The sequence below is a fragment of the Coenobita brevimanus genome, chromosome 106, assembly GCF_032717465.1.
Source record: "Coenobita brevimanus isolate Jiangsu-jjx chromosome 106, ASM3271746v2, whole genome shotgun sequence".
NCBI lineage: Eukaryota > Metazoa > Arthropoda > Malacostraca > Decapoda > Coenobitidae > Coenobita > Coenobita brevimanus.
Genome location: NC_137059.1, coordinates 3,665,001 through 3,690,000, shown reverse-complemented (window position 1 = coordinate 3,690,000; position 25,000 = coordinate 3,665,001). Strand labels below are relative to the sequence as shown.

The 25,000-nt window shown below is 45.2% G+C and overlaps 1 protein-coding gene across 1 annotated transcript in view; it reads left to right on the top strand.

Moving 5' to 3' along the window:
- Window positions 1-2,465: 2,465 nt before the first annotated feature.
- Window positions 2,466-25,000, top strand: part of LOC145416493 (uncharacterized) — a 164,568-nt gene continuing 142,033 nt past the window's right edge. The window contains exons 1-2 of the mRNA XM_080285449.1: window positions 2,466-2,626; window positions 12,493-12,758. Coding sequence (XP_080141575.1) covers window positions 2,466-2,626; window positions 12,493-12,758 — 427 coding nt within the window. The remainder of the gene's footprint in view (window positions 2,627-12,492; window positions 12,759-25,000) is intronic.

The following is a 25,000-nucleotide window of genomic DNA, read 5'->3' as shown; positions in this document are numbered from 1 at the left end:
GGAAGAGGGGGTTAAGAGGGGAAAAGAGGGGAAGGGGGAGTTAGTGGAGAAGTATGAGGGGAGCAGGGAAGGCAGGGAATCGAAGGAGGGGAGGGGGTCTACCGGAGATAAGGGGAGGGGGGGAGGGGGTAAGAGGAAGGGTAGGGATAGAAGAAGGAGTAGGGAAGGTGATGAAGGAAGAGAGGGGAGAGAAGGTAGCAGGAAGGGGGGGGGGCTGGAGGAAGATGGAGGGAAGAAAGGGAAGAGGAATGGCAGAGAGGTAAAGGAGAAGAGATGGGAGGGAGAGGGAAGGGGAGGAAGAAGGGGAGGTAGGAGGAGGGGGAGCCGTAGGAAATAGGGGAGGAAGGGAAGGTAGGTGGAGGGGGAAGTTGGGCTGGGCAGGGGAGAGGCGGTAGGGGAGAAGAGGTGGGGGGAGGGGGAGGGGGGGATGATAGGGGAGGGGAGGTAATGGAAAGAGAAAAGAGGAGAGGGAGAAGGGATGGAGGGAGGGGGAGGGAGAAGGGATGGAGGAGAAAGGGAGAGGAGGGAGAGACAGTGAGTTACTTTAATCAACTTTACTTACGTTCAAGGCGCCTAAAATAAACAAGAATGCAGCAAAATACGCTCTTCCATCTTCGGGTGAGGAGAAGAGGAAGAGGAAGAGGAAGAGGGGAGAGGAGGAAGAGGAAAAATGAAGGAGGAAGTGAGAGGAAGGAGATAAGGAAGGGGAGGCTGAGGGGTAGAGATGGAAAGATAGACAAACAGACAGATAGACTGACTGATAGATGAGAGAGAGAGAGAGAGAGAGAGAGAGAGAGAGGAGGGGAGGAAGCTAAGGGGGGGAGAGGTAAAGTAGGAAGAACAGAGTGAGAGAGAGAGTGGAGGGTGGGGTTGGGGGAGAAGGGGGGTGAGGAAGGGGAGTAAAAAGGTAAGGGAGGTGGGGGTGAAGGTCACATCAATAAGAAATGGGGAGAGGAAGGGGGAGCATGGATAAAGGGGTGGGGGGAGGAAAGGGTAAGAGGTGAGGGAGGGGGTGTGAGGGGAGGGTGGGGGTAACAGCTGAGGGAGATGGGAGGGGAGGAGAGGACAGTAAGAGGTGGGGAGAGAAGGGGTGTGAGGCGGGGGGAGAAGGGGAGAGAACAGCAAGAGGTGGGGAGAAGAGTGTGAGAAGAGCGAAGGGAAAACTAGGATGAGGAAATGGGGTGTAAACTGGGGAGAAAATATTGAAGGGGAGAAAGGGAAGGGAAAAACAATGAGAGATGGGGAGAATGATGGGGCGGGGGAAGCAGAAGGTAAGGAGGGGGAGAATAAGAGGGGGGAAGAGGGTGTATGTGAAATGGGGGGAGGTAGAAGGAAAGAGAAGGGGGTATGGGGGGAGAGGAGTCTAAGGGAGGAGAGGAAAGAGGAGGAGAGGGGGAGAGGGGGAGGGAAAGAGGGGTGAAGGTGAAGGAGAAAGGAGTAAGGAGAGGGGGTGTGGAAGGGGGGAGAGAAGGGAGGGGAGAGGGATGAGGGGAAGGGGGAGAGTGAAGAAAAAGAAAAGGGAAACTGGGAGGGGGAGAGGGGAGAGGGTGAGGGGAGAGGGGGAGGAAGGAAAAGAGGGGGAGTGATGGATGCAACCGCAGTATAACCCACAGAGTCTGCATTAACTAACTGCCTCTCTCTCTCTCTCTCTCTCTCTCTCTCTCTCTCTCTCTCTTCAGCTGGCTATCATAGGAGGCACTACCGCTTCTGTATTAAGCAGATCCTATAAATATGTGTGTGTGTGTGTGTGTGTGTGTGTGTGTGTGTGTGCCAATTACTTAATGCACCTTTTCTGACCGATTATCTTCAATTACCTTCTTTATATATAATTTTTCTTTAACAGCAAAATAATTCACACGATTTTCATTTTTTAACGCAAAACAAATCGCTCAGATGAGGGTGTTAAGAATAATCTCCACTATGCTCATCCACTTAAAAAAAATCTTAAGAAAGTTAAAGAAAGTTGTTAAGTGGTAGTGAAGAGGGAGAAAGTTTATGTATTTTAAGCTGGGAAAAAGGAAAATGCTTATGATTATTTTTTCTGAGAGAGAGAGAGAGAAGTAAAGGATAGATAAATACATAGATAGATGGATAGACAGATAGATGGATAAACAAGCACACAGACAGACAGACATAGATAGACAAATAGATAGATAGACAGACAGACAGACGGATAGACATTAACCCTTCTCTCCTTCTTCCTGAGGTGAATAGATAGGTAAATAGACAGATGATAGAGTGAGAGAGAGAGAGAGAGAGAGAGAGAGAGAGAGAGAGAGAGAGAGAGAGAGAGAGAGAGAGACACAGACAGACAGAGACAGAGACGGAGAGAAATACATACACACATAGACAGGTAGATAAGTAGGCAGGTAGGTAGGTAGAAAGACAGACAGGTAGACACTCATTAACCTTTCTCTCCTTCGTCAGGTGAATCGTCTCCCGTCCCACTTACCGGGATTCTCAATATGTCCTCTCCCTCCGTCGGCGTCTTCTCCTTATCAGCACTGGGATCTTCAGGGGCTGCTTCCCCCCCTTCCCCCATCCCACTCAGGGACACCGGAAGGGGCAGGAGGAGGCAGAGTGACGGAGGAGCAGGAGGAGGGGGAGGGGGTGAGGAGAATGCGAGGTGAGTGTTGAATTTTTTGGTATCTGTTACTGTGAGGGAGGAAGAGGAGGAGGAGGAGGAGGAGGAGGAGGAGGAGGAGGAGTAGAGAAGAGGAGGAGGAAGAGGCAGATTGATGGAGGAGAAAAAAATAAGAGGAGTGAGGAGCCCTTGAGGTGAGTGGAGGCTAAAGAGAAGAAGAAGAAGCAAGAACAAGGAGGAGGAGGAGGAGGAGGAGGAAGAGGAGGAGGAGGAGAAGGAGGAGGAGGAGGAGGAGGAGGAGGAGGAGGAGGAGGGGGGGAGGATCCTTTAAAATGGATGGTTATGTTTTGAGGATTTTGAAGTATAAAGAGAAAGATTTTGCGAGGACTACAGTACCCCTCCCACTACCATTTCCCCCTCCGCACCCCCTCCCCCTCTTCCCCTTCCCCCTTCCCCACACTTCCTTTTCCCCTTCCACATTCCTTACACTTCTCTTTCTCCCTCCCATTCCCCACATTTCCCTTTCCCCCTCCCTTTCCCCACACTTCCCTTTCCCCTTCCTCTTCCCCACACTTCTCTTTTCCCTTCCCTCTCCCTTTCCCCTTCCCTCTTCCCCACACTTCTCTTTCCCCTTCCCCTTCCCCTTCCCCCCTTCCCCTTCATTCCACTCCCCCTCCATCTTCCTCACCAACTATCCTCCTCCCTTCCCCCTACTTTTTCCTCCTCCTCTCCACTCCCACTCTCCTTTCCTCCATTCCCTTCACTCCTTCTCTCTCTTCCTTCCATAACATGGGAAAAATACCATAGTTAGCCCTAAAAATACCCTTAAAATACCAGAGTTAGCACTAAAATACCCTTAAAATACCAGAGTTAGCCCTAAAAATACCCTTAAAATACCAGAGTTAGCCCTAAAATACCCTTAAAATACCAGAGTTAGCCCTAAAATACCCTTAAAATACCAGAGTTTGCCCTAAAAATACCCTTAAAATACCATAGTTAGCCCTATAAATACCCTTAAAATACCAGAGTTACCCTTAATAATACCCTTAAAATACCAGAGTTAGCCCCCCAAATACTCTTAAAATACCAGAGTTAGGCCAAAAATACCCTTAAAATACCAGAGTTTGCCCTAAAAATACCTTTAAAATAGCCGTTAGCCCTATAATACCTCTTTAAATACCAGAGTGAGCCCTAAAATACCTCTTTAAATACCATAGTTAACCTTAAAGCCTTTTTTCCATTGTAACGCTCCTGGTTGTTAGGGAAAGTTTTCTGTTACAACCTACTCCTCTTTTTCTTCCTCGTTCTCCTCCTCCTCCTCCTCCTCCTGGAAAAAGGCTGTGTCCTCACCACTCACAACCAGGTATGGAGTGGAAGAATCAACCACCTGTTATTCAGCCAAATATCACGTAGGTGCCTCGCCCTCTCCCTCCCTCCCCTTTCCCCTCTCCCTCTCTCTCTTTTCCCCTCCCTCTCCCTCTCCTTTCCCCTCTCCCTCTCTCTCTCCTTTCTAATACCCACCATCAACACAGACATCTTGCTAAATGGCAAATAGTTTTAATAACAGCCCTTATATGGCAACAAATTACTTATCATGAAGACACCACTCTCTCTCTCTCTCTCTCTCTCTCTCTCTCCCTCTCACTCTCTCTCTTCCCCGACTTTCTTCCCCTCGTTTTTCCTTCTCCTGCCTCTCTCCCTCTCCCTCTTCCTTCCCCTGGCTTTCTCTCTCTCCTCTCTCTCTCTCTTCCTCTCCCTTTCCCTGCCTCTCTCTCCCTTCCCTCTCTCTTCCCCTGCCTATCTCTCCCTTCCCTCCCCCTTTCCCTGCCTCTCTCTCCCCTTCCCTCTCTCTTCCCCTGCCTCTTTCCCCTTCCCTCTCTCTTCCCCAGCTCTCTCCTTCCCCTCTAATTGCTCTCATTAGCAGAGACAGCTCGCTAAATCATCTCCCATATTTAAACCATCATCCATAATCCACCTAAATTGTTTACCTTGAACTTGCAACTCTCCCCCTCGTTTTCCCCTCCCTCTTACCTCTCCCCTCCTTTCTCCTCCCTCTCCCTCTCCCTTTCCCCTCCTTTCTTCTCCCCTTTCCTATCACCCCTCTCCTTTCTCCTCTAATTCCTAACATTAACATATTTTAAAAAGGCTTCTTAAAACCAGCCGCTAAAATCAAACAATTTATCACTATCCTGTCACTCTCTCTCTCCTTCCTCATCACCTTCTCTCTTCTTCTCTCCCTCTTCTTCCCTTTCCCCCACTCCCTCTCGCCTTTCTTCTCTTTCTCCCTCTCTCTCTCCCTCTCGCCTTTCTCCTCTTTTTCCCTCTCTCTCTCCCTCTCCCTTTCCTTCGCCTTGTCCCTCTCTCTCAGTGACTAAAACAGTGACTACAATAATAACTAATATTAATATAAGTGACTAAATCGGTGACAGTACAATAATACGGTAACTAAAATAACTACAGTACCTAGGATGAATAAATCTATCTATCTATCAATCTATCTATAATCAGGCGCCATAATCCCGTAATGGGTGACCGTTCGTCTTTGAGATAATTGTTTTGCGGGGAGGGGCACTAACCCTCCGCCAACCCACTTGCTGGCACGTAGGGAACACATCTAGTTGGTTATATGGTTACCACCCAGCGTTATAAAAAGGTTTCCTGGCTTACGGGAAAACATTTGGCTTGTCAATTAATTTAAAACCACCTGAAAAGGAAAAAAGAGTAATAAAAAGTGACAAAAAAAATGGAAGAAACAGGAAAAAAATGATAAAAGTGAAAGAAGAAGTAGGCAGCACTACATCAAGTGAGAGGATGATGGTCGCCACCACCTAGCACACCAATAAACAAAACAGTGACTAAATCGGTGACAGAAAAATAATACGGTAATTACAATATACACATGAGTGACGAAAATAAAAGAAAACTGGAAAAAAGAACGCAAAACCTGAAAAACAGAGTAAAATTAATAAAAGCCTGAGCTATTCACATCGTTTTTTCTGCCTTTACAAATTACACGGAGCGGGAGTGCAATATGTGATGCAATTTTTCTGCAACACCGGGCCTTCTGCCTCATCCCTCCTTGCAACAGTGCCATTCAATCCTTCAATTTAATTACATTTTTTTCATCTAATTAATTTGCCTATTGATTAAAACTAGTGTGAGAAATGGTAGGGTAATTTAATGTGCTTGTGGTTATTAATGAAGCGTTTGTATGTATGAATGAATGTATGAAGGGATAGTATGAACAGAACACGAGATAGTATGAATAGAACACTACAGTATCTCTAGAACACAAGAGATAGTATGAATAAAACACTAGAGATAGTATGAATAACAGGAAAATTGCGTCACTGGAATGAGTTGTTAAGCTTACAGTAGTAGTAGTAGTAGTAGTAATATTAGTAGTAGTAGTTATTGTAGTAGTAGTAGCAATAGTAAGCCTCCCTAGTCCTGAAGTCCACCATCTCAATTTCAGAGTTAGGAAGGGAGTTGAGACATTTCTTTTTTTTAACCAGGCAGAGGACCCGCTCCATTACATCGGTGCCGCCACGTGAAGGCGTCCCTCTCCCGCACCAGCACAGTAGTAAAATTAACACTCACCATTTCGTCTCTCCATCACCCCGATCGCCTTTTGTTGACTCCACCTGCAAAGACATGATAACTTTTTCATCTTTTTCGGCAATTTTTATCTCAAGAAGCATTTTTGGATGGATATAATACCAGTAGGAAGAATTCTATATATTTTCCTTGCCTTTACACTTGGACTGACGCCTTGTTAAACATTTATTGCTGTAAACATTAAGGTCTGTGTTTTCAGAGCCAACATTTCGTGTGCCGCTCTCCATGTGTTTGTTGTCACTCAGGAATATTGAATAATCTGGATACGTAGTGAATAAAATGTTAAAAAAGGTCAGTTGATTCAATGTGTTAGGCGGAAAGATATCTACTGGCGATAATAATAACAGTACTAATAATAATAATAACTAGAACACCGTAAAGCTATCCAAGGACAATCGTGATAAAGAAAAACTTGCCTCAGCCTTTGCCTACTAGAAACTGAGTCATAAAGGGACCTTGAGGTCATGGTCACTGATCTTGTGCATGTTAACTTAGGTCATCACAGTCTATAAGTCCACCAAGTTTGGAGGCTGTAGCTTTAATCCTTATGGAAAATTAGTTGACATCCAGAATATCTGCAAAAGTCCCAGTTTTTGACTCTAGGCGATCTCAGGGAATAATCAGCTCATTAGAACCATACTCCTTTCCGCAATGCGTCCGCCTTAACGCCATATTACAGTAAAATTTCTGCTTCTCATCTTCAGCAGTTCTAGCGATAGCGTGACTGGCTCACTTTCCTGTGTTTCGGATATCCGGAGATCTGGTTGACGGACTGCCACCATTTTTTGCCCAAGGAAGCGGGAAGCTGTCCGACTAAGCTGACCAAGTTGGAAGGCTGGTGACCAAATAGCCTTTGAATGATCGCAGTTTTAATATAAGTGAGAAGATAATTATATTGACAAAAACAAGGAAACTTCCGGCACGAATGTGGGAAGTTAAATGATAATAATAATAATAATAATAATAATAATAATAAAAGACGGACACGTACTATAAAATATTCCTTATGAATATTATTTCCTTGGGTATGATATTTCTTACGCCAGATTGCTCTGTCCCGGGAAACAAATTTCTCTCTCTCTCTCTCTCTCTCCTGAATAATATAAATAGTATAAATGTGGACACACGAAGGTTTATGTATTAATTCATACACAGACAAAGTGAAATAAGATAGATAGATAGATAGATAGATAGATAGATAGACTGACAGGAACATAGATAGACAGATAGACAGAAGGACAGACAGATAAATAGATAGATAGATATATCATGCTTACATACTTACAGCACATATTATGATTTTACACACACACACACACACACACACACACACACACACACACACACACACACACACACAGTCATATTCAGTACCTTAACAGTACTGTCAATCACATTATACGCTTGACCTGTCAAAGCGCGCGCGCGCGCACACACACACACACACACACACACACACACACACACACACACACACACACACACACACACACACACACACACACACACACACACACACACACCGCTCTCTCCTTGATCCATACACGTTCACACACCACTACACCAACCCACCTTGAAACCTATACGTGTGTGTGTGTGTGTGTGTGTGTGTGTGTGTGTGTGTATTTATGTATGTATGAATTTACCTGAACAACGTCATTCACTCGACATAAATTCATAAGCCTTTTCTCTTGAATTAATCTTACTTCATTGACCTTAGATGGGCGCCTTGGCAGTGAATCCTTCCCTTGCGTGAAATCCCTTTAAAGTAGAATAAAATTTTCTGTTAGCATCAAAAAATTAAATAAAAGAATAAAAAACTCACAGAAACGCACAGCCGACTCCTGGAAGGGTCCGTAAATGATGCTGCAATTCCAGATCAAAATCATCCCCACTGCCTCTCACCGCTAAAATATAAATAAATAAATAAATACATTGTTGTGAAGGAATTAACTGATCCTGTATAAAAAATTTCGCTACAGGAGTCTTTTAATTTACCCCCAAAACGCAGACCCATGACTCAAAAACCCACGAAAAATCAATGTTTCAAGTGGCAAAGCGCACAGGGAAGAAGGGGGGAGGAGGACCGCTGAAGGGAACATCGTAAACATTCCTCCCCACCTACAGGTTCGGTTCCGCGCCGTCAATAACCAATTTCACCCACAAGGCTCGGCAACAGACTCCGACAGCAGCCCGTAATTGCCTTCCGATAGCGCACACCTTCATTACGTGACTGCAGGAGGAGAAACACCTGTTGTAGGACGCTAGGATACGTGGTAAAGTGAAAGAAAGGTGTGTCCAGGGCGGCATACTCCTGAGGGTGCCGAATATGATGGACTTCCTACTGGCTTTGGCTAGACGAAGTATTTTTTCTGGAACTGGAATAATTGACACCTTGACAGTGATGCATTTTTATTACATTCACGTAGATGTCAATTTTGTTTAAATTTTGGACAATCTGAGGTACTGTAGGGGTTAAGAAAAGCTATATTCATTCCCTCCGATTTGAAAGTCTCTCCGAATCCGAAAATAAAACAAAACCAGAAATCTTGTAACAGGAATAGAACGAAAACAAAGTCCTATGGCTGAAGGGGAATAATTATAGTCATTTTACCTTAGCTTGGTCCATATTTTCGTCCCTTTGCAGATTATTTCTCACAGCCTATTAGCAGAACAAGGCAGTGCTATGGCTCTACAACCTTTTCATCACACTTCTTTAGCAACATAAGCTACTGCTAAAATTTTGCTACTATTGAGCGCTGACGATGGAGCGACGGCAATTTTAGGCCAATTTAGAGTAAATAGGGTATAGTCTATAATTACTGGAGTGAGTTTAATGGCCTCTACTAAGGTTAATCCGATGGTGCATTGGTTAACAAGTCCGGTTTGCATCTGGAGGGGCCCTAGTTCGATTCTGGGAGCGCTCAAACATTTGGACAAGTCTGTTTCCCCCTTGTCCCTATACACCCAGGAAAATTAGGGACCTGCATTTCACATCGATAATTGAGGATCGAAAGAGACAGCTATACTGACTACTTTGATGGCCATCGTGTGGTCGATAGGCACTCATACTAAGGCTTATCCTGTTGGTGGAGAAATTAGTGTGTGGGGAGACGAAGAAGGGGGAAGGGCTTGTCACTTTCTTAGCTACTTTTATTTCCCCTTGCATAGGCTTCTTAGTACAGACATTTAAGGCAAGAGAGACCAGTGCCTCTTCCCTGAGTGGCATTATGAAAGAAGTAAGTCCTAGCCATTCCTTGGAACTGAGTTGTTTATAGGTCACATCCGGAAACCAGCTGACCAACTGGAAAGATAGAGACAGATAGATAGATAGATAGATAGATAGATAGATAGAGAGAGAGAGAGAGAGAGAGAGAGAGAGAGAGAGAGAGAGAGAGAGAGAGTGGCAGACAGACAGACGGTCACAGAAACATAGATAGACAGATAGACAGACAGATAGATAGAATAATAGACATAGATAAACAGATAGATAGACACTTAGACAGACAGACAGACCAATGAAAACCAATCTTCAAGTAATTTGGAAGGAAACATAAACAGTAATAGTCTTTTTAGTTTGCTGGCTGAAGTGAAGACATTGAAAATAAATTCCTCTCTTCCTATCCTCCCTCACAATTCCTTCACCATTCTCTTCCCTTCCTTCCGTTCTCCTTCACTCTCCTCACCACTCTCTCTCTCTCTCTCTCTCTCTCTCTCTCTCTCTCTCTCTCTCTCTCTCTCACACACACACACACACACACACACACACACACACACACACACACACACACACACACACACACACACACACACACACACACACACACATTTTTTGCAATTTAGTTTTGTTTACATATAGCTAAAAGTCGTAATGGCCTCCTCCTCCCCCCTCCCTCCCTCCCTCCCTCTCACTGTCTCTCTCTCTCTCTCCCTCCCTCCCTCTCTCTCTGTCTCTCTCTCTCCACCAAACCACACACCCCGTCCTCCACCGCCTCGACTTCAATTATCACTCCATCAAGTTAAAGATGGAAGTTCAGAATGCCCACTCCCATGCCTCCCTCCACACAGATTTGGAGGCTTGGAGGGGCGTGCATGGAGGAGGCTGGCTTGGAGGGGTGTGGAGGAGGACTGTTTGGAGTGGTGAGGGGCTGGAATAAGATTTGATGGCGATGGAGTGATGGAATAATGACAATGACTTTGATGTTAAATCCAGGTCCCCAATTTTACTACCAGGAGAGCAAATAGGGAGACAAACTGTGCCTATTAGTCTGATCGGTGCGAATTTCAAACTCGGGTTCTTCTACTAGTGTGATGGATGACCTAACGCCTTCCCTAAGGCGATTTATTTTTCATTCTTGCCTTTACCAGATGGTTTTATTTTGTATGTGAGAGAATTTTTGAAAAGGAGAGGCCAGACGTATTTTTTATTAGAGAGAGAGAGAGAGAGAGAGAGAGAAACATTACCTCACTGAAAGGAGTAGATAGTTCTTTTAGTAATTCCCCCTGACAGCAGCAACCTCACATCCTTACCACATCCATATCTCCAATTAGATCTGTACTCCACATCACTGTACTCCACATCACTGTACTTCATATCACTGTACTCCACATCACCGTACCACACATCACTGTACTCCACATCACTGTACTGTGCATCACTGTACTACACGTCACTGTATTCCACATCACTGTACTCCACATCACTGTACTACACATCACTGTACTCCACATCACTGTACTACACATCACTGTACTCCACATCTTCCTTTCCAGCTAGAATTGTACTCCACATCTGCAGGTAGTACTGTACTCTAGACACACGATGTACTAACTGTAATACCTCCTCCAGGGGCAGTGTGTACAGCAGCAGTAGTTACGCCGTCAGTAGGGGGTACAGACCGTCATCAGCCAGTGACCTGACCCTCCCCCACCCCGTCGCACCCCCTAGGTAGTCTGCATGTTGACCTACTCTGTGTCACCTGTGTTTACCTTTGTCTCTCTCCCTTTATACCTGTCTCACCTGTAATTTAATCTAGACACCTTAGTTCCATCTGTGTACCTATCGTAATTTCCTTTCACCTGCGTGGTCTTACTTGACCTAATTTAACCTAGCCTAACCTAGACCCTTTGTCACATGTGTTTAGCTTTGTCTTCCTCCCTTTATACTTCTCTAAGTGTCTAACCTTGGCCTTTATTGTCCCCTAACACCTCTTCTTAAGCGTTTTATTTTTCTTATTACACCTTACTGTCCTCTTCAGTGTCACTTCCAAATTATTCAAATATCACCACACTCTGTTTGAATAACGCACAAAACATTAGCCAGTCGTATCCAAAAATAAATCGGTAAGGAAGAGGTGTTAGGATGCTTCCTTGACCCCCTAGAATAGGAGCCCTTGTTTTCTTCCCTTCATATTTCTCTTATCTAACCTAGTCTGATTTAATCTAACCTAGACACCTTTGTTGCACCTGTGTATATAATCTTAATTTCCCTTTACCTGTGAAGTCTAACCCAACCTAACCTAATCTTGTAACACACTCTTTTCACAGGTCTGTTTAGTAGTAGTCCATCTAAGTGTACCGTTTCACTACTGCGTCATAATGGTACCCTAGTCTTGCACTGTACCCTTGCACCAATGTCGTCAAAATTTCTCCTTGTCAAACACTCCCTTATCTGTGCACCGTAGTGAGATAGTAACTTGACAATGTATGGTACCGTTTCTCGTGTACCGTGAGAGTAACGTAGTGTTGCAGTGTACCTTTTATAACTGTAGTGTAGTAGTAGTAGTAGTAGTAGTAGTAGCTTTAATTTCTTGTGTACCATCTTCCTGACTCTTCCTATGACTCACTAGGATGAATAAAATCGTCTGGAATCTGGAATGAAAGGCAAGCGCTAGGAATGGAGGGGTCACTGAAGGCGAGGGGGTGTGAGGTCAAGGATAGATAGCTGTCAGATAGGGACAAGATAAGCTGAGGTGAAATATTAGGCCATTTTCTCCTGATTGCAATAAGTGTTGGGATAATTTTAGTGCTTTATTGATTGTGGTCTATTTTTATTTCATTTTATTTTTCTTTTAGAGAGAGAGAGAGAGAGAGAGAGAGAGAGAGAGAGTCAGTACATGTCATCTATAGAACCAACAGGGTGCTTATGAGACGGCGAAAGTACAGAGGTAACAATAGTCCTTTCACCTTTACATGGTGCAGATTTTTATTGGTTGTTTGTCTATCTGTATATTTCTCCACCTATCCATCCATCCATCTGTTTATCTGTCTAGCTATCTATTTTTCTACAGGTCTCGTGGGGTCGTGGCCTCAGCACCAACGGGTCAGCAGAGGTCAGGAGGCATCGTGAAGTCCTCCTCAGAAGTCTTCCCTTCTTCACCTGTCCCGTCCAAGGGCATACTCAAGTCTTCGTCTACTGTCTTGTCCGAGGTGCCCCTTTCCCGGTCATCCTCGGGGGGGTCAGTGACTGGCGCCCCGAGAGTCAACTTCAGCAGCACCGTCAGAGTGAGCACGGACGGACCCCTCCCCCCTGCCAAGTCCCCGTCAGAGTCCACTGGTATGTCCGTAGAACCTGTGCGTAGTGCCAGTCCGTCTGTAGGTGTGTCTGTGTCTGCTCAGGCAGGTAGAAAAGCAGGTGCAGACGTGGGCTCTAGCAATACTTCCACTGCTACTTCTACTCCTCTGGTAGCCTGTACTCTCCCCTCTCACGCTTCTGCTGTCCCGCTGCTACCTACTTCGTCAGCAGTTATATCGTCTGCTGAGCCACAGTCGCCTCCCCCTGTGGCTCCACCCAGGACACGTGGCCAGAAATCTTCAAGAGGTAAGTGCTGTCCTAACCTCTCAACCCCTCCAGCACGGTGACATCTTCTGTATCTTATTCCTGATGTCAGACGATTTTATTCAGTTTAGAGGAGACCCACTGATATATAAGAAAAATACCATGGAAATGTTGAGTGGGAGAAAGAGACAGGTAGAACAAGAATTCTATATTATCTATGACTTTTTGGGATGCACAGAACCCAACCTCAGCCCGGAAAGTTGGAGAAAATAAAAAAATAAAGTTCTAACCTGTGTCTCTCTCCCACCCAACACTCCCAAGTAAAATAATGTATGACTATGTAGGCTATACCAGTATCATACCTTTCTGTTTTCACCTGTCTCTTCTTAGCTGAATAAAATCACCTGCTCGTGGCCAAATTTATTCCGTGTATACAAGACCTTGCCATACTGTATGTAAGGGGATACCTCAATATATTTCAAGTTCCATACCGACATCAAGGGAGAAGGATTTTTTTTTCTTTTTTAACAAGGAGGAAGGAACCAAAACCCAGAAACCCACAAACTGTTCTAAAAAAAAATAACAATAAAATAAATACCGATTGTCAAACGCCCTAATTCCGTAAGGTGTGGCCACAAACAAATCGCCCCATATCACTCTGTCCCCTGCCATTACGCAGCCCTACCCCCAACTCACACACCCGTCTCTCATATACATCTCCACTCCATCCTTTCATCTCATCCTCAGTCCTCCTTTCCCTCTCTCTCGTCCACCTCACTCACATACCCTTCCATATGGCCAAACCACCTCAATGTATTTCTCCTAACGCTTTCTGTCACATCAAATACACGAATGATACCTACCATATCTGCTTTCATTTTAAAAACTAAATTTCGTGATCAGCGTCTCCAAAAAACAACGATGACATAGGAAGAACTTTAAAAATTTTCCTCAACAGTATTTCACTTGCGAATTGATATATCTTCTTCTCATATTTATTTCAACAATTTCAAGAGATATTTTCATAGTTTTTTGCCACATATATTGCACACCAGCCTCCAAAATTTTCCTGGTAAATGGTGTTTAAGTAAAAATAATAATGAGATGCTTAATATCCCAAAAATCTGATGACTAATTCCTTTTTTTTTTTAATTAAGAGCATTGAAGCTTTGAAATTTTTGATCGAGCGAGCGAAACGAGCGAGAACACTGAACTCAGTATGAAATGTGTGTAAAATTCTTGCTCCAAATGCCTTGCAAAATTTTCTAGTTGGGGAGCTAAATTTTTTCCCATATGGCTTGTCGTACCATTTTTTTTTTCTTTTTTTTAGGTCATGAATATTGACTTATTGTTGTACCAGAGATAGAAAAAAGATGCTGAATGTTCCCCCCATCCCCCCAAAAAAAAACTTGCTCGCTCAGACAAGTTCCACACCTGTATGAAAAATTTTTTGATATCCAAATCCGGCCAAAAAAAAAAAAAAAAAAAAAAAAAAAAAGAATGTTACCTGATGTTTCATATTATTTTGCTTGGGAGAGATTTTGTGAGGTTAAATAAATGGATAGTTAAATTGAGAGAGAGAGAGAGAGAGAGAGAGAGAGAGAGAGGGGGGGGAGGGGGGGAAGAGAGAGTGCGACAGCTGAGCATAATCAATATAAGAATCGACTTACTGACACTCGCGCGAGACACACACACACACACACACACACACACACACACACACACACACACACACACACACACACACACACACACACAGAGTCGAAGTTAAAAGTATATATTGAAATATTCTTTTTTCCCTACATCAACATTCTCTCTATTATTCCCCTCGAATTTTGGTTAAGTTCCCCCTTGTCCCTCCTCCCCCAACTTTATAATTAGGGACCGGGATGGAAATTTGATGGTTGTGGATCTTATTCTCGGAGAAGATTTGGACTTGGAAGAATAGGTGATCCTTGTGTTGTTAATAGAAATGAATATAAGCCTACATTCTTCTGTTCTTCCTTCTTCTTGTTCTTCTCTTCCTCCTTTTCCTTCTCCTCCTCCTCCTCCTCCTCTTCTTCTTCTTCTTCTCCTTCACCTCCTCCTCCTCTTGCCTCTTCCATTCTATTCATCATTTTCCCTGCCTTCTCCTTCTCTCCCTCCTTCTCCTCCTCGTCCTCTGATTGGCTTGCCACATCTATGACGTCACTATAAACATCCCTCCGCGGCCTGTGATTGGCTTGCCACATCTATGACGTCACTATAAACATCCCTCCGCGGTCTGTGATTGGCTTACCACATCTATGACGTCACTATAAACATCCCTCTGCGGCCTGTGATTAGCTTACCACATCTATGACGTCACTATAAACATCCCTCCGCGGCCTGTGATTGGCTGGCGAGTATTGATGAAGTCACTGATCTCACCTATATTTAGTTCAGTATTGCCACTACCTCTCTGCAAGATTCCTGAGGCTTGGGGAAGACTGTATCATAGCCACAAATATTCTTGAGCTGTAGTAGTAGTAGTAGTTGTTGTAGTAATAGAAGTGATAGTAGTAGTAATGGTGGTGGTGGTTGGCAGAAGTGATAGTAGTAGTAGTAGTAGTAGGTAGTAGTAGTAGCAGTCGTGGTTGTAGTAACGGTGGTGGTGGTGGTGGTGGTGATGGTAGTGGCAACAGCAGTAGAAGTAGTAATAACAGTAGTAGTAGTAGTAGTAGTAGTAGTAGTGGTGGTGGTGGTGGTGGTAGTAGTAGTAATAGTAATGGCAGTAGTGGTAGTAGTAGTAGAAGTAGTAGTAGTAGTAGCAGTATAGTAATTGCTTTTATTGTTAATGTTGTCTCTCTAGGTTCATCTGAAACGTGAACCCAGTGGACTGCAGGCTGATGCTGCTCCTCTCCTGCAGTCCACCATCCTCATTTCTGGGATAAGCAAGTAGTTGAAGGAGGTTTGTGCAGCCAGGCAGTGGATCCGCCCAGTTATATCAGTGCCACCACGTGAAGGCGCTCCCCTCCAGCACTTCGCCAGGTGTAAGATTACCTGTGTACACCTTTCTCTCTCGAAGAAAAAGAAGAAAAGAAGAGGAGGAGAAGGAGGAAGAGGAAGAGGAGGAAGGGGAGAAGGAGAAGAGGAAAAAGAAGAAAAGGAGGAGGAGAAGGAGGAGGAGGAGGAGGAGGAGGAGAAGGAGGAGTAGGAGGAGTAATATTGTTTTGACGCTACAGATGCATTTTTTTCCTCCACATAAACGCCGATTCTTTCTTTGACGTCATACATGCGTCTGGCCAATCAGCGGGGGAAGAAGGCTGTTCTTCGTGACGTCATAGATGCTCCTGGCCAATCAGAGAGTAAAGAAGCGTGAATTTCTGACGTCACAGATGCGTCGAGCCAATCAGGAGGCAAGGCAGGATGAATTACCGACGTCATAGGTGCGCTGGACCAATCAGAAGGCAAGGAGGAATGAATTAGAGACGTCAGAGATGCATCAACCCAATCAGGGATCAGAGAGAGATGAATTAATGACTTCACAGAGGCGTTGGACCAATCAGAAGGCAAGGAGGGATATTATTGACGTCATAGGTGGTTTTTTTTCTTCGTCATAGAGGCTGCATACTTCCTGACGTCATAGATACGTCACGGGGGAAGAAAGAAGAAAGACTCTATTCTGGAAGTCATGTTTACAGTGACGCCAAACAGGGGACAGGGCTGTTCGGTGACGTCATAGATGCTTACAACCAATCGCGATGCGAAAAGGAGTGTTTTAGTGACGTCACATGCATTGGATCAATCGGGACGAAGACAGGCCTATTGGTGACGTCATAGATGCGCCTGGCCAATAAGAGAAAGGAACGGTTTTCTTGGTGACGTCATAGATGTGTCTAGCCAATCAGGGTACGAGTATGGACTCTTGGTGACGTCATAGTTGCGTCTGGCCAATCAGGGTACAGGAATAGACTCTCTTGGTGACGTCATAGTTGTGTCTGGCCAATCAGGGTACGGGGATTTTCATTTCCAGAGACTAACCCCCTCAAGATGATATTATTTTTATTCTAGTTCCATTAAGACGATTTTCTTAGCTTAGGAGACCAAGCTAATAGAGAAGGGATTGACGAAAGCTAAATCTAACCCCCCCAAGCTCGATATCTCCCTCCAAAACTGAAAAAAAATCGTCCGGAGATGGTAAGACTCAAGGAAATGGCATCAGAGGCCGACCTTTGTTGGTTTATGAGCTTGTATGTAAATTGGCTAAGTTTATTTTATGGAGAGAGAGAGAGAGAGAGAGAGAGAGAGTTTTTTAGGATACGGGATTTAAGGTAAGCATGTGTTTTTCTGTCCTCCAGAGAGAGAGAGAGAAAGAGAAAGAGAGAGAGAGAGAAAGAGAGAGAGAGAGAGAGAGAGAGAGAGAGAGAGAGAGAGAAAGGGAGAGAGAGAGAGAGAGAAAGAGAAAGAGAGCGAGCGTGTATGTGTGTGTGTGTGTGTGTGTGTGTGTGTGTGTGTGTGTGTGTGTTTACGTCTGTACACCTCTACTACTATAGCACAGCAATGGGAAAAGAATGATCAAAATCTGACCTTGTGTGACATCCGTGACCCCTGCAATCGAGGTCAAGGTCAAGTGATGTCAGTACTTCCGGACCAAGAAAGGGTGAGGACAGGTAAGGGTAGGTCACTAAGCGCTAAGGTAATAACAATATAATAAAAAAAAATCCTGTGTGTGTGTGTGTGTGTGTGTGTGTGTGTTGCATGAGAGGGTGAGTGTGTGTTGCATGAGAGGGTGTGTGTGTGTTGCATGAGAGTGTGTGTGTGTTGCATGAGAAGGTGAGTGTGTGTTGCATAAGAATGTGTGTGTGTGTTGCATGAGAGTGTGTGTGTGTGTGTTGCATGAGAGGGTGTGTGTGTGTTGCATGAGAGGGTGTGTGTGTGTTGCATGAGAGGGTGTGTGTGTGTGTGTGTTGCATGAGAGGGTGTGTGTGTGTGTGTGTTGCATGAGAGGGTGTGTGTGTGTTGCATGAGAGGGTGTGTGTGTGTGTGTGTTGCATGAGAGGGTGTGTGTGTGTTGCATGAGAGGGCGTGTGTGTGTTGCATGAGTGTGTGTGTGTTGCATGATAGGCTCCCTAGCACCTTTTCCTTAGCGAGTTATTTTTGGATATGGCTGGTTAATATCCTTTAGCACGCTATCTATGCAGAGTGTCAATATTGGAATGATTTATGGAATACAAGGATGGATAGCAAGGTCCAAGCCAAATAAGTAGCTTAGGAAAAGGTGTTAGGGGGTTTACGAGAATACGGGAAAGACATCGTACTGAAGGGATTAATGAAGGATTTATGTACCCCCCCAAGCTCTTAAAAAAAATCCCCTCAGCTTAAAATCGGACGTAGAAAGCAAGAAAAAGTACAACAGATCCTCAGGGTGAAGGGATAGGTGTCATGCGGTGTGAGAGGGTGTGGTGACGTGAGGTGCGGGATAAACAGCACACTGAATGGCCACACGACACGACAGTCAGACTCACGCTCAGTCCTGCCCTTGCCTACCTTCGTATTTATTTTCCTTTTTCCCTTTATATGGCGTATCTTTTTTTTTTTTTTTAAGTGAGTGAGAGAATGAAGCATCAATCTGAAAGGATATGGAGGATATTTAGTTATTTTATTATGAAAACCTGAGAAAAAGAGTAAAAATTGAGTGTGTGTCAGTGCCTTGAGGTTACATTGTGTGTCTTTGTATATGGTTAACGTGTACTTCGTCTGGCAGAGAGAGAGAGAGAGAGAGAGAGGGAGGAGGGTGGTAGGAAAGACTGGAGGGAAGAGAGGTACGGATATCATAAAAATCCAATGGTAAGATGGCAACTAGAATAAACTATCCCCACTTTTTTTTTTAAAGCAAGGAAGAAGGAACCAAAGGCCAGGAGCTCGCAAGATCGCTCCCTCCAAGAGAACACAAAACAAAACAAGACAACAGAGAGCCCAATTCAAGATCCGAAGATTCCCTGTTTGTATGGACTCCGAAGCGATCTGCATTGGCGATTAATTCTGGAAAAAACGCAACGAAAAGCTAAGAAATATATTGCTCAGCCATTCAAAGGACTATATCAAAGTCTTTAGTAAAATCGAGACGAGCTATCTTTTTCATAAGCATAAAAATTAACAATAAATATAAACATTAACTTGAAATATACACATAAGAAATATATATGAAAAAAGGCAACTCCCTAGGCCTGTACTCGGGCACTGGGGTGAAAGAGGGAAGGAGGAGGAAGAGGGAAGGAGGGAAGAAGCAAGAAGAGGGGAGGAAGTATGGGAAAGGGGTGGGAGGAAAGAATGGAGGAAGACAGGGTGGAGGGGAAGAACGAAGGGAGGAAAGGAGGGAAGGTAAGAAGGAAGGGGGGAGAAAGTATGGGAAAAAGATGAGAGGAAAGAATTGAGGAAGATAGGCTGGAGGGGAAGAACGAAGGGAGGGAGGGAGGGAGGGAAACCTGGAGGGAGGGAGGGAGGAAGGGAAGGAGGGAAAGCTGGAGGGAGGAAGGGAAGGAAGGAAAGCAGGAGGGAGAGAGGGAGGGAAAGAAGGAGTAAGAGCTGAATTAATTACTTGGCATAAACTCCGGTTGCCATAATGTTACGTCAATGAGGGGGAGCCACGGGGATTCAGTGGCTGCCGTATTAACCCCCCAGCCAGCGTGTACCTTAATCCGGGTTCGAATCAAGTCGTGGCGGATATTTAAAGAGGGTAGTGTGTCCTTTCATATGCTATAATTTTTCCACATTAACTAGGCCTAGATTTTCTGAGTTTTTGTGGCTTATTTCACGTTGCTCATTGGCAGAGAAAAATACTGCGGCTCTGCATGCTTTCCATAGCACTTCTTCGTGACACGCATCGCATTCTAGTTTCCAGTTTTAGGCCAGGTTGGAGTGAAATGAGTATAGTATTAGCCATCTTCCTCTCTGGTCTTACAAACTGAATACAAACTGCGATATATAAGCAATAATCACATTTCAATTTTACATAAACCAGTCTTAAAGATGCCATGCTTCCTTATACTTGGCCAGCATGAGTAAGAGTTAATTCTAGCGTCACTCTCCCACTCTTCCTATCGGCGCCATCAAGGATTTTCTCCAGGCTAACACAGACCTCTTTGTAAAGCTGAGAAAACTATCGCTGAAGAGTTGACAGTTATTCTTTTCCGTCTGTCTCCTCCAGGAATCTGAAATACTCCTTCACTGTTTTTACGTTCCTATAATATTTTTCTTGGTGCTTAGACAAACAGACTAAAAACAAAAGCTAACAGACGAAAGACAACAGCTAACAGAGTCAAGAGAAAGCTAACAGACTAAAAACGAAAGCTAACAGACGAAAGACAACAGCTAACAGTCAAGAGAAAGCTAACAGACTAAAAACAAAAGCTAACAGACGAAAGACAAAAGCTATCAGACTCAAGAGAAAACTAAAAGATTAAAAACAAACGCTAACAAACTAAAGACAAAAGCTACCAGACTCACGAGAAAGCTAAAAGACTGAAAACAAAAGCTAATCGAGGGCTTAAAGTTGAGAATATTTACACCCTGTCGTATCCTTAGCATATATAAAGCATAATTTAGCTTTGCGTGCGTGCGTGTGGGTTATAAATAGGAGGTTTGCGTGTGTTTCCCCTGACGCAGATGGTAATGATATGGAGAGTGTGATGTAGTGTGCGTTACTTAACTTTTAGCATAGGTGGCGATTTTAGATGAGTCTCCCCTGTCCCTTCTTCTTTATTATTCTTGTTTTCTTTTCACCTGTCTTTCATTATATTTTCCCTGATGCTTCTCCACATACTCTCAGTGCAAATAATAATAATAATAACACTACTACTACTACTACTACTACTACTAATAATAATAATAATAATCTTTTTCTCATACGTAGCAATTTTATATGAGTTCCCCCATTCGCTTCTTCTTTACTTACCCTCATTTTCTTTATACCAATTTCTAGTTATCATCTTTTCCACATTAATTCATTCTCTACACTGGCATCTTTTTTATATATAAGTAAAATCTCCAGACGATATTATTTGAGCTGATCTATTATTATTATTATTATTATCATTATTATTATTATTATTATTATTATTATTTCCTCTTCTTCTTCTCCTTCTTCTTCTTCTGGTTATTATTATTATTATTATTATTACTATTATTATTATTATTATTATTATTATTATTCTTTTTCCCTATCAGTATAAAAGTGTTTCCTGTCAAAATATCATCGTAATGAATGGGTTAACGAGAGAGAGAGAGAGAGAGAGAGAGAGAGAGAGAGAGAGCACTGACGGCAGCTCTTAGTCTGATTATTGCTGTCTGTCCCACATTCTTCCCCTGTGTGTGTGTGTGTGTGTGTGTGTGTGTGTGTGTGTGTGTGTGTGTTCATTATTTCTGTAGCGTGTACGTATGCATGTGTGTACGTCAGAGAGCTTGTGCCTAAATATTTCAGTTTATATAACACGTGTGTGTGTGTGTGTGTGTGTGTGTGTGTGTGTGTGTGTGTGTGTGTGTGTGTGTGTGTGTGTGTGTGTGAATAAGGGGAGACAAGAGAATTTATCATCCCTACTCAGCAACGATCTCTCTTCCCATGATCTTCCCCCCCCTCTCTCTCTCTCTCTCTCTCTCAGAAACCCATGTGCACGAACCCAACCACTTCACACACACACACACACACACACACACACACACACACACACACACACACACACACATATTGATTTACACAGACAAGGAGGAGGAAACGGTCAGGCAGGAAACGTGTCATACTGTGTCATACCGTGTCATACTGTGTCATACCGTGTCATACCGTGTCATATTGTCTCATACCGTGTCAAGATGCAGGCAGGGACCGTGTCATACCGTGTCATACCGTGTCAAGATGCAGGCAAGGACCGTGTCATACCGTGTCATACCGTGTCAAGATGCAGGCAAGGACCGTGTCATACCGTGTCATACCGTGTCATACCGTTTCTTACCGTGTCATACCGTGTCATACCGTGTCATGATACAGGCAAGGATCATGTCATACCGTGTCAAGATGCAGGTAAGGATCGTTTCATATCGTGTCATACCGCAGTGAGGGAGTGGATGTGGAGGGGGGCAGTGAGGGAGTGGATGTGGGGAGTGGATGTGGAGGGGGTCAGTGAGGGAGTGGATGTGGAGGGGGACAGTGGGGGAGTGGATGTGGAGGGGGACAGTGAGGGAGTGGATGTGGTGGGGGACAGTGGGGGAGTGGATGTGGAGGGGGGCAATGAGGGAGTGGATGTGGAGGGGGCAATGAGGGAGTGGATGTGAAGGGGGGGCAGTGGGGGAGTGGATGTGGAGGGGGGCAGTGGGGGAGTGGATGTGGAGGGGGGCAGTGGGGGAGTGGATGTGGAGGGGGGCAGTGGGGGAGTGGATGTGGAGGGGGGCGGTGGGGGAGTGGATGTGGAGGGGGGGACAGTGGGGGAGTGGATGTGGAGGGGGGCGGTGGGGGAGTGGATGTGGAGGGGGGGACAGTGGGGGAGTGGATGTGGAGGGGGGACAGTGGGGGAGTGGATGTGGAGGGGGGCAGTGAGGGAGTGGATGTGGAGGGGGACAGTGGGGGAGTGGATGTGGAGGGGGTCAGTGAGGGAGTGGATGTGGAGGGGGACAGTGAGGGAGTGGATGTGGAGGGGGTCAGTGAGGGAGTGGATGTGGAGGGGGCAGGGGGGGAGTGGATGTGGAGGGGGTCAGTGAGGGAGTGGATGTGGAGGGGGAGAGTGAGGGAGTGGATATGGAGGGGGGACAGTGGGGGAGTGGATATGGAGGGGGGACAGTGAGGGAGTGGATGTGGAGGGGGACAGTGAGGGAGTGGATGTGGAGGGGGGACAGTGGGGGAGTGGATGTGGAGGGGGGCAGTGGGGGAGTGGATGTGGAGGGGGGCAGTGGGGGAGTGGATGTGGAGGGGGGGACAGTGGGGGAGTGGATGTGGAGGGGGGGACAGTGGGGGAGTGGATGTGGAAGGGGGGACAGTGAGGGAGTGGATGTGGAGGGGGAGAGTGAGGGAGTGGATGTGGAAGGGGGGGACAGTGGGGGAGTGGATGTGGAGGGGGAGAGTGAGGGAGTGGATGTGGAGGGGGAGAGTGAGGGAGTGGATGTGAAGGGGAGAGAGTGAGGGAGTGGATGTGAAAGGGGGGACAGTGGGGGAGTGGATGTGGAGGGGGGACTGTGGTATAATCCGGAAATATTGGAAAGCTCTGGCGTAGTCACAGTCGTTACTTAGGAGGGATGAAAGGTCTCGCGTTCTCAGTTACCCCTTTGCTTGGTCCCCACTCCCTTTCCCCCTTCCCTTTACCCCTTCCCTTCCCCCTTCCCTTCTCCCTTCCCCCTCTACCCCCTTCCCTTCTTCCACTCTTTCCCTTTCCTCTTCCAGTTCTCCTCCCCCTTCTCATTCATTTTTCTTCTTCCTCGCCTCCATTCCTCCCCCCCTTCCCTTGCCCCTTCCCCTCTTCCCCCTTTCCCTTCTTTCACTCCTTTCCTCTTCCTATTTTCTCTACCTTCTCTTTCATTTTCCTCTTCCTTTCCTCTCTTCCTCCCCCTCTCTTTCTCACGCACCCTCTTCTTCCTGTTACACATCCTCTCACACTCCTCTCCAACCTCTTCCCCTCTTTCACTTCCCTTTCCATTTCCCCTCTCCTTCCCCTTCCCCTTATCCTTGTCCTCTCCCTCTCATTCACCCTCTTCCTCTTCCCTTATCTTCCACTCCCTTCCCTTTCCCCTTCCTCTTCCCTCTTCCTCTTCCTCATACCCCTGTCCTACTTCTTTCCCCCTTCTTCATTCTCTTCTTCCTCTTCCTCCCTCTCTCCCTTCTCTTGTTTCCTCTCTTACATCACCATCTATATCCATTACCAGACGCTGCTTCCTGTAAGAGTAACCTTGACACACACACACACACACACACACACACACACACACACACACACACACACACACACACACACACACACACACACACACACACACACACACACACACACACACACACACACACACACACACACACGCACACCTATGTAGGTAGCTAAGGGACCGAATTGTAGTGTATTGCCTTTTATTTTATTCTGATCCGATTTCAAACTAACTTGGTGAACGGGTTGAAGGTCAGCCAAGGGGTTAACAATCACCTTGGAGGGAGAGTGACAGCCAAAACTAACCTTTTCCCATGCTGGTGAAGTACGAATGAGGAAGGCGTATGGAGCATTCGATAATGGCTGTTACTCCTATGTATGTCTGTTTCTCATTTGTAGAATCGAGAGGAAGCAATTAAAATTCCTCAAATATCGGAGAGAGAGAGAGAGAGAGAGAGAGAGAGAGAGAGAGAGAGAGAGAGAGAGAAGGGGGGGACTACCAGCCTCCATTTTATAAGTCCTCTGCATTCTAGGTTTGAACTCGTGACCCGGGGTACGCGCATCAAAAGAGGAGTACGTTGACAACCAGACCACTGCATCTCCTCATTCTTCCTATCTCCAGAGTATTTATATCAAGATCTCACTAGCTGAAGGGATTACTGAAGGATTCTTTTAGACTTTCAACATCGACAATTTTCTCCTAAACTGCATAAAATCGCTTGACGGTACTAAAAAATTAATGAAGAAAATGTGCTTTGTTTAGCTGGGTAAAGTAGTTTGTTGCTATAATCACAGTTAATGAGATAATGGCGGTGATATTGACTGGAGGAGATGGTAGAGGAGACAAGGATAGATGGGACGAGGCGCACCTGGCCATATTTCACCTGGGACCTGCATGTATAGTCACCTCTACCTCTAAACACTAGAGGGTGGAGTGTTGAAGGTATTTTGTGAACACTGTGTATGTCTTTATGTATTTATGTCACCTTTACTGTCTTGGAATAGCCCTTAATACTGATCAGACTGCAACATACGATATACACATACACAGGTGTCACATACTTCCACTTGGAGCACCTGGCACCTGGGGGATCGATTGTGGCAGGTACGATTTCTGGTGTGGGAAGCTTGGTCACTCAGTTCAGGCGTCACTACTTCCTT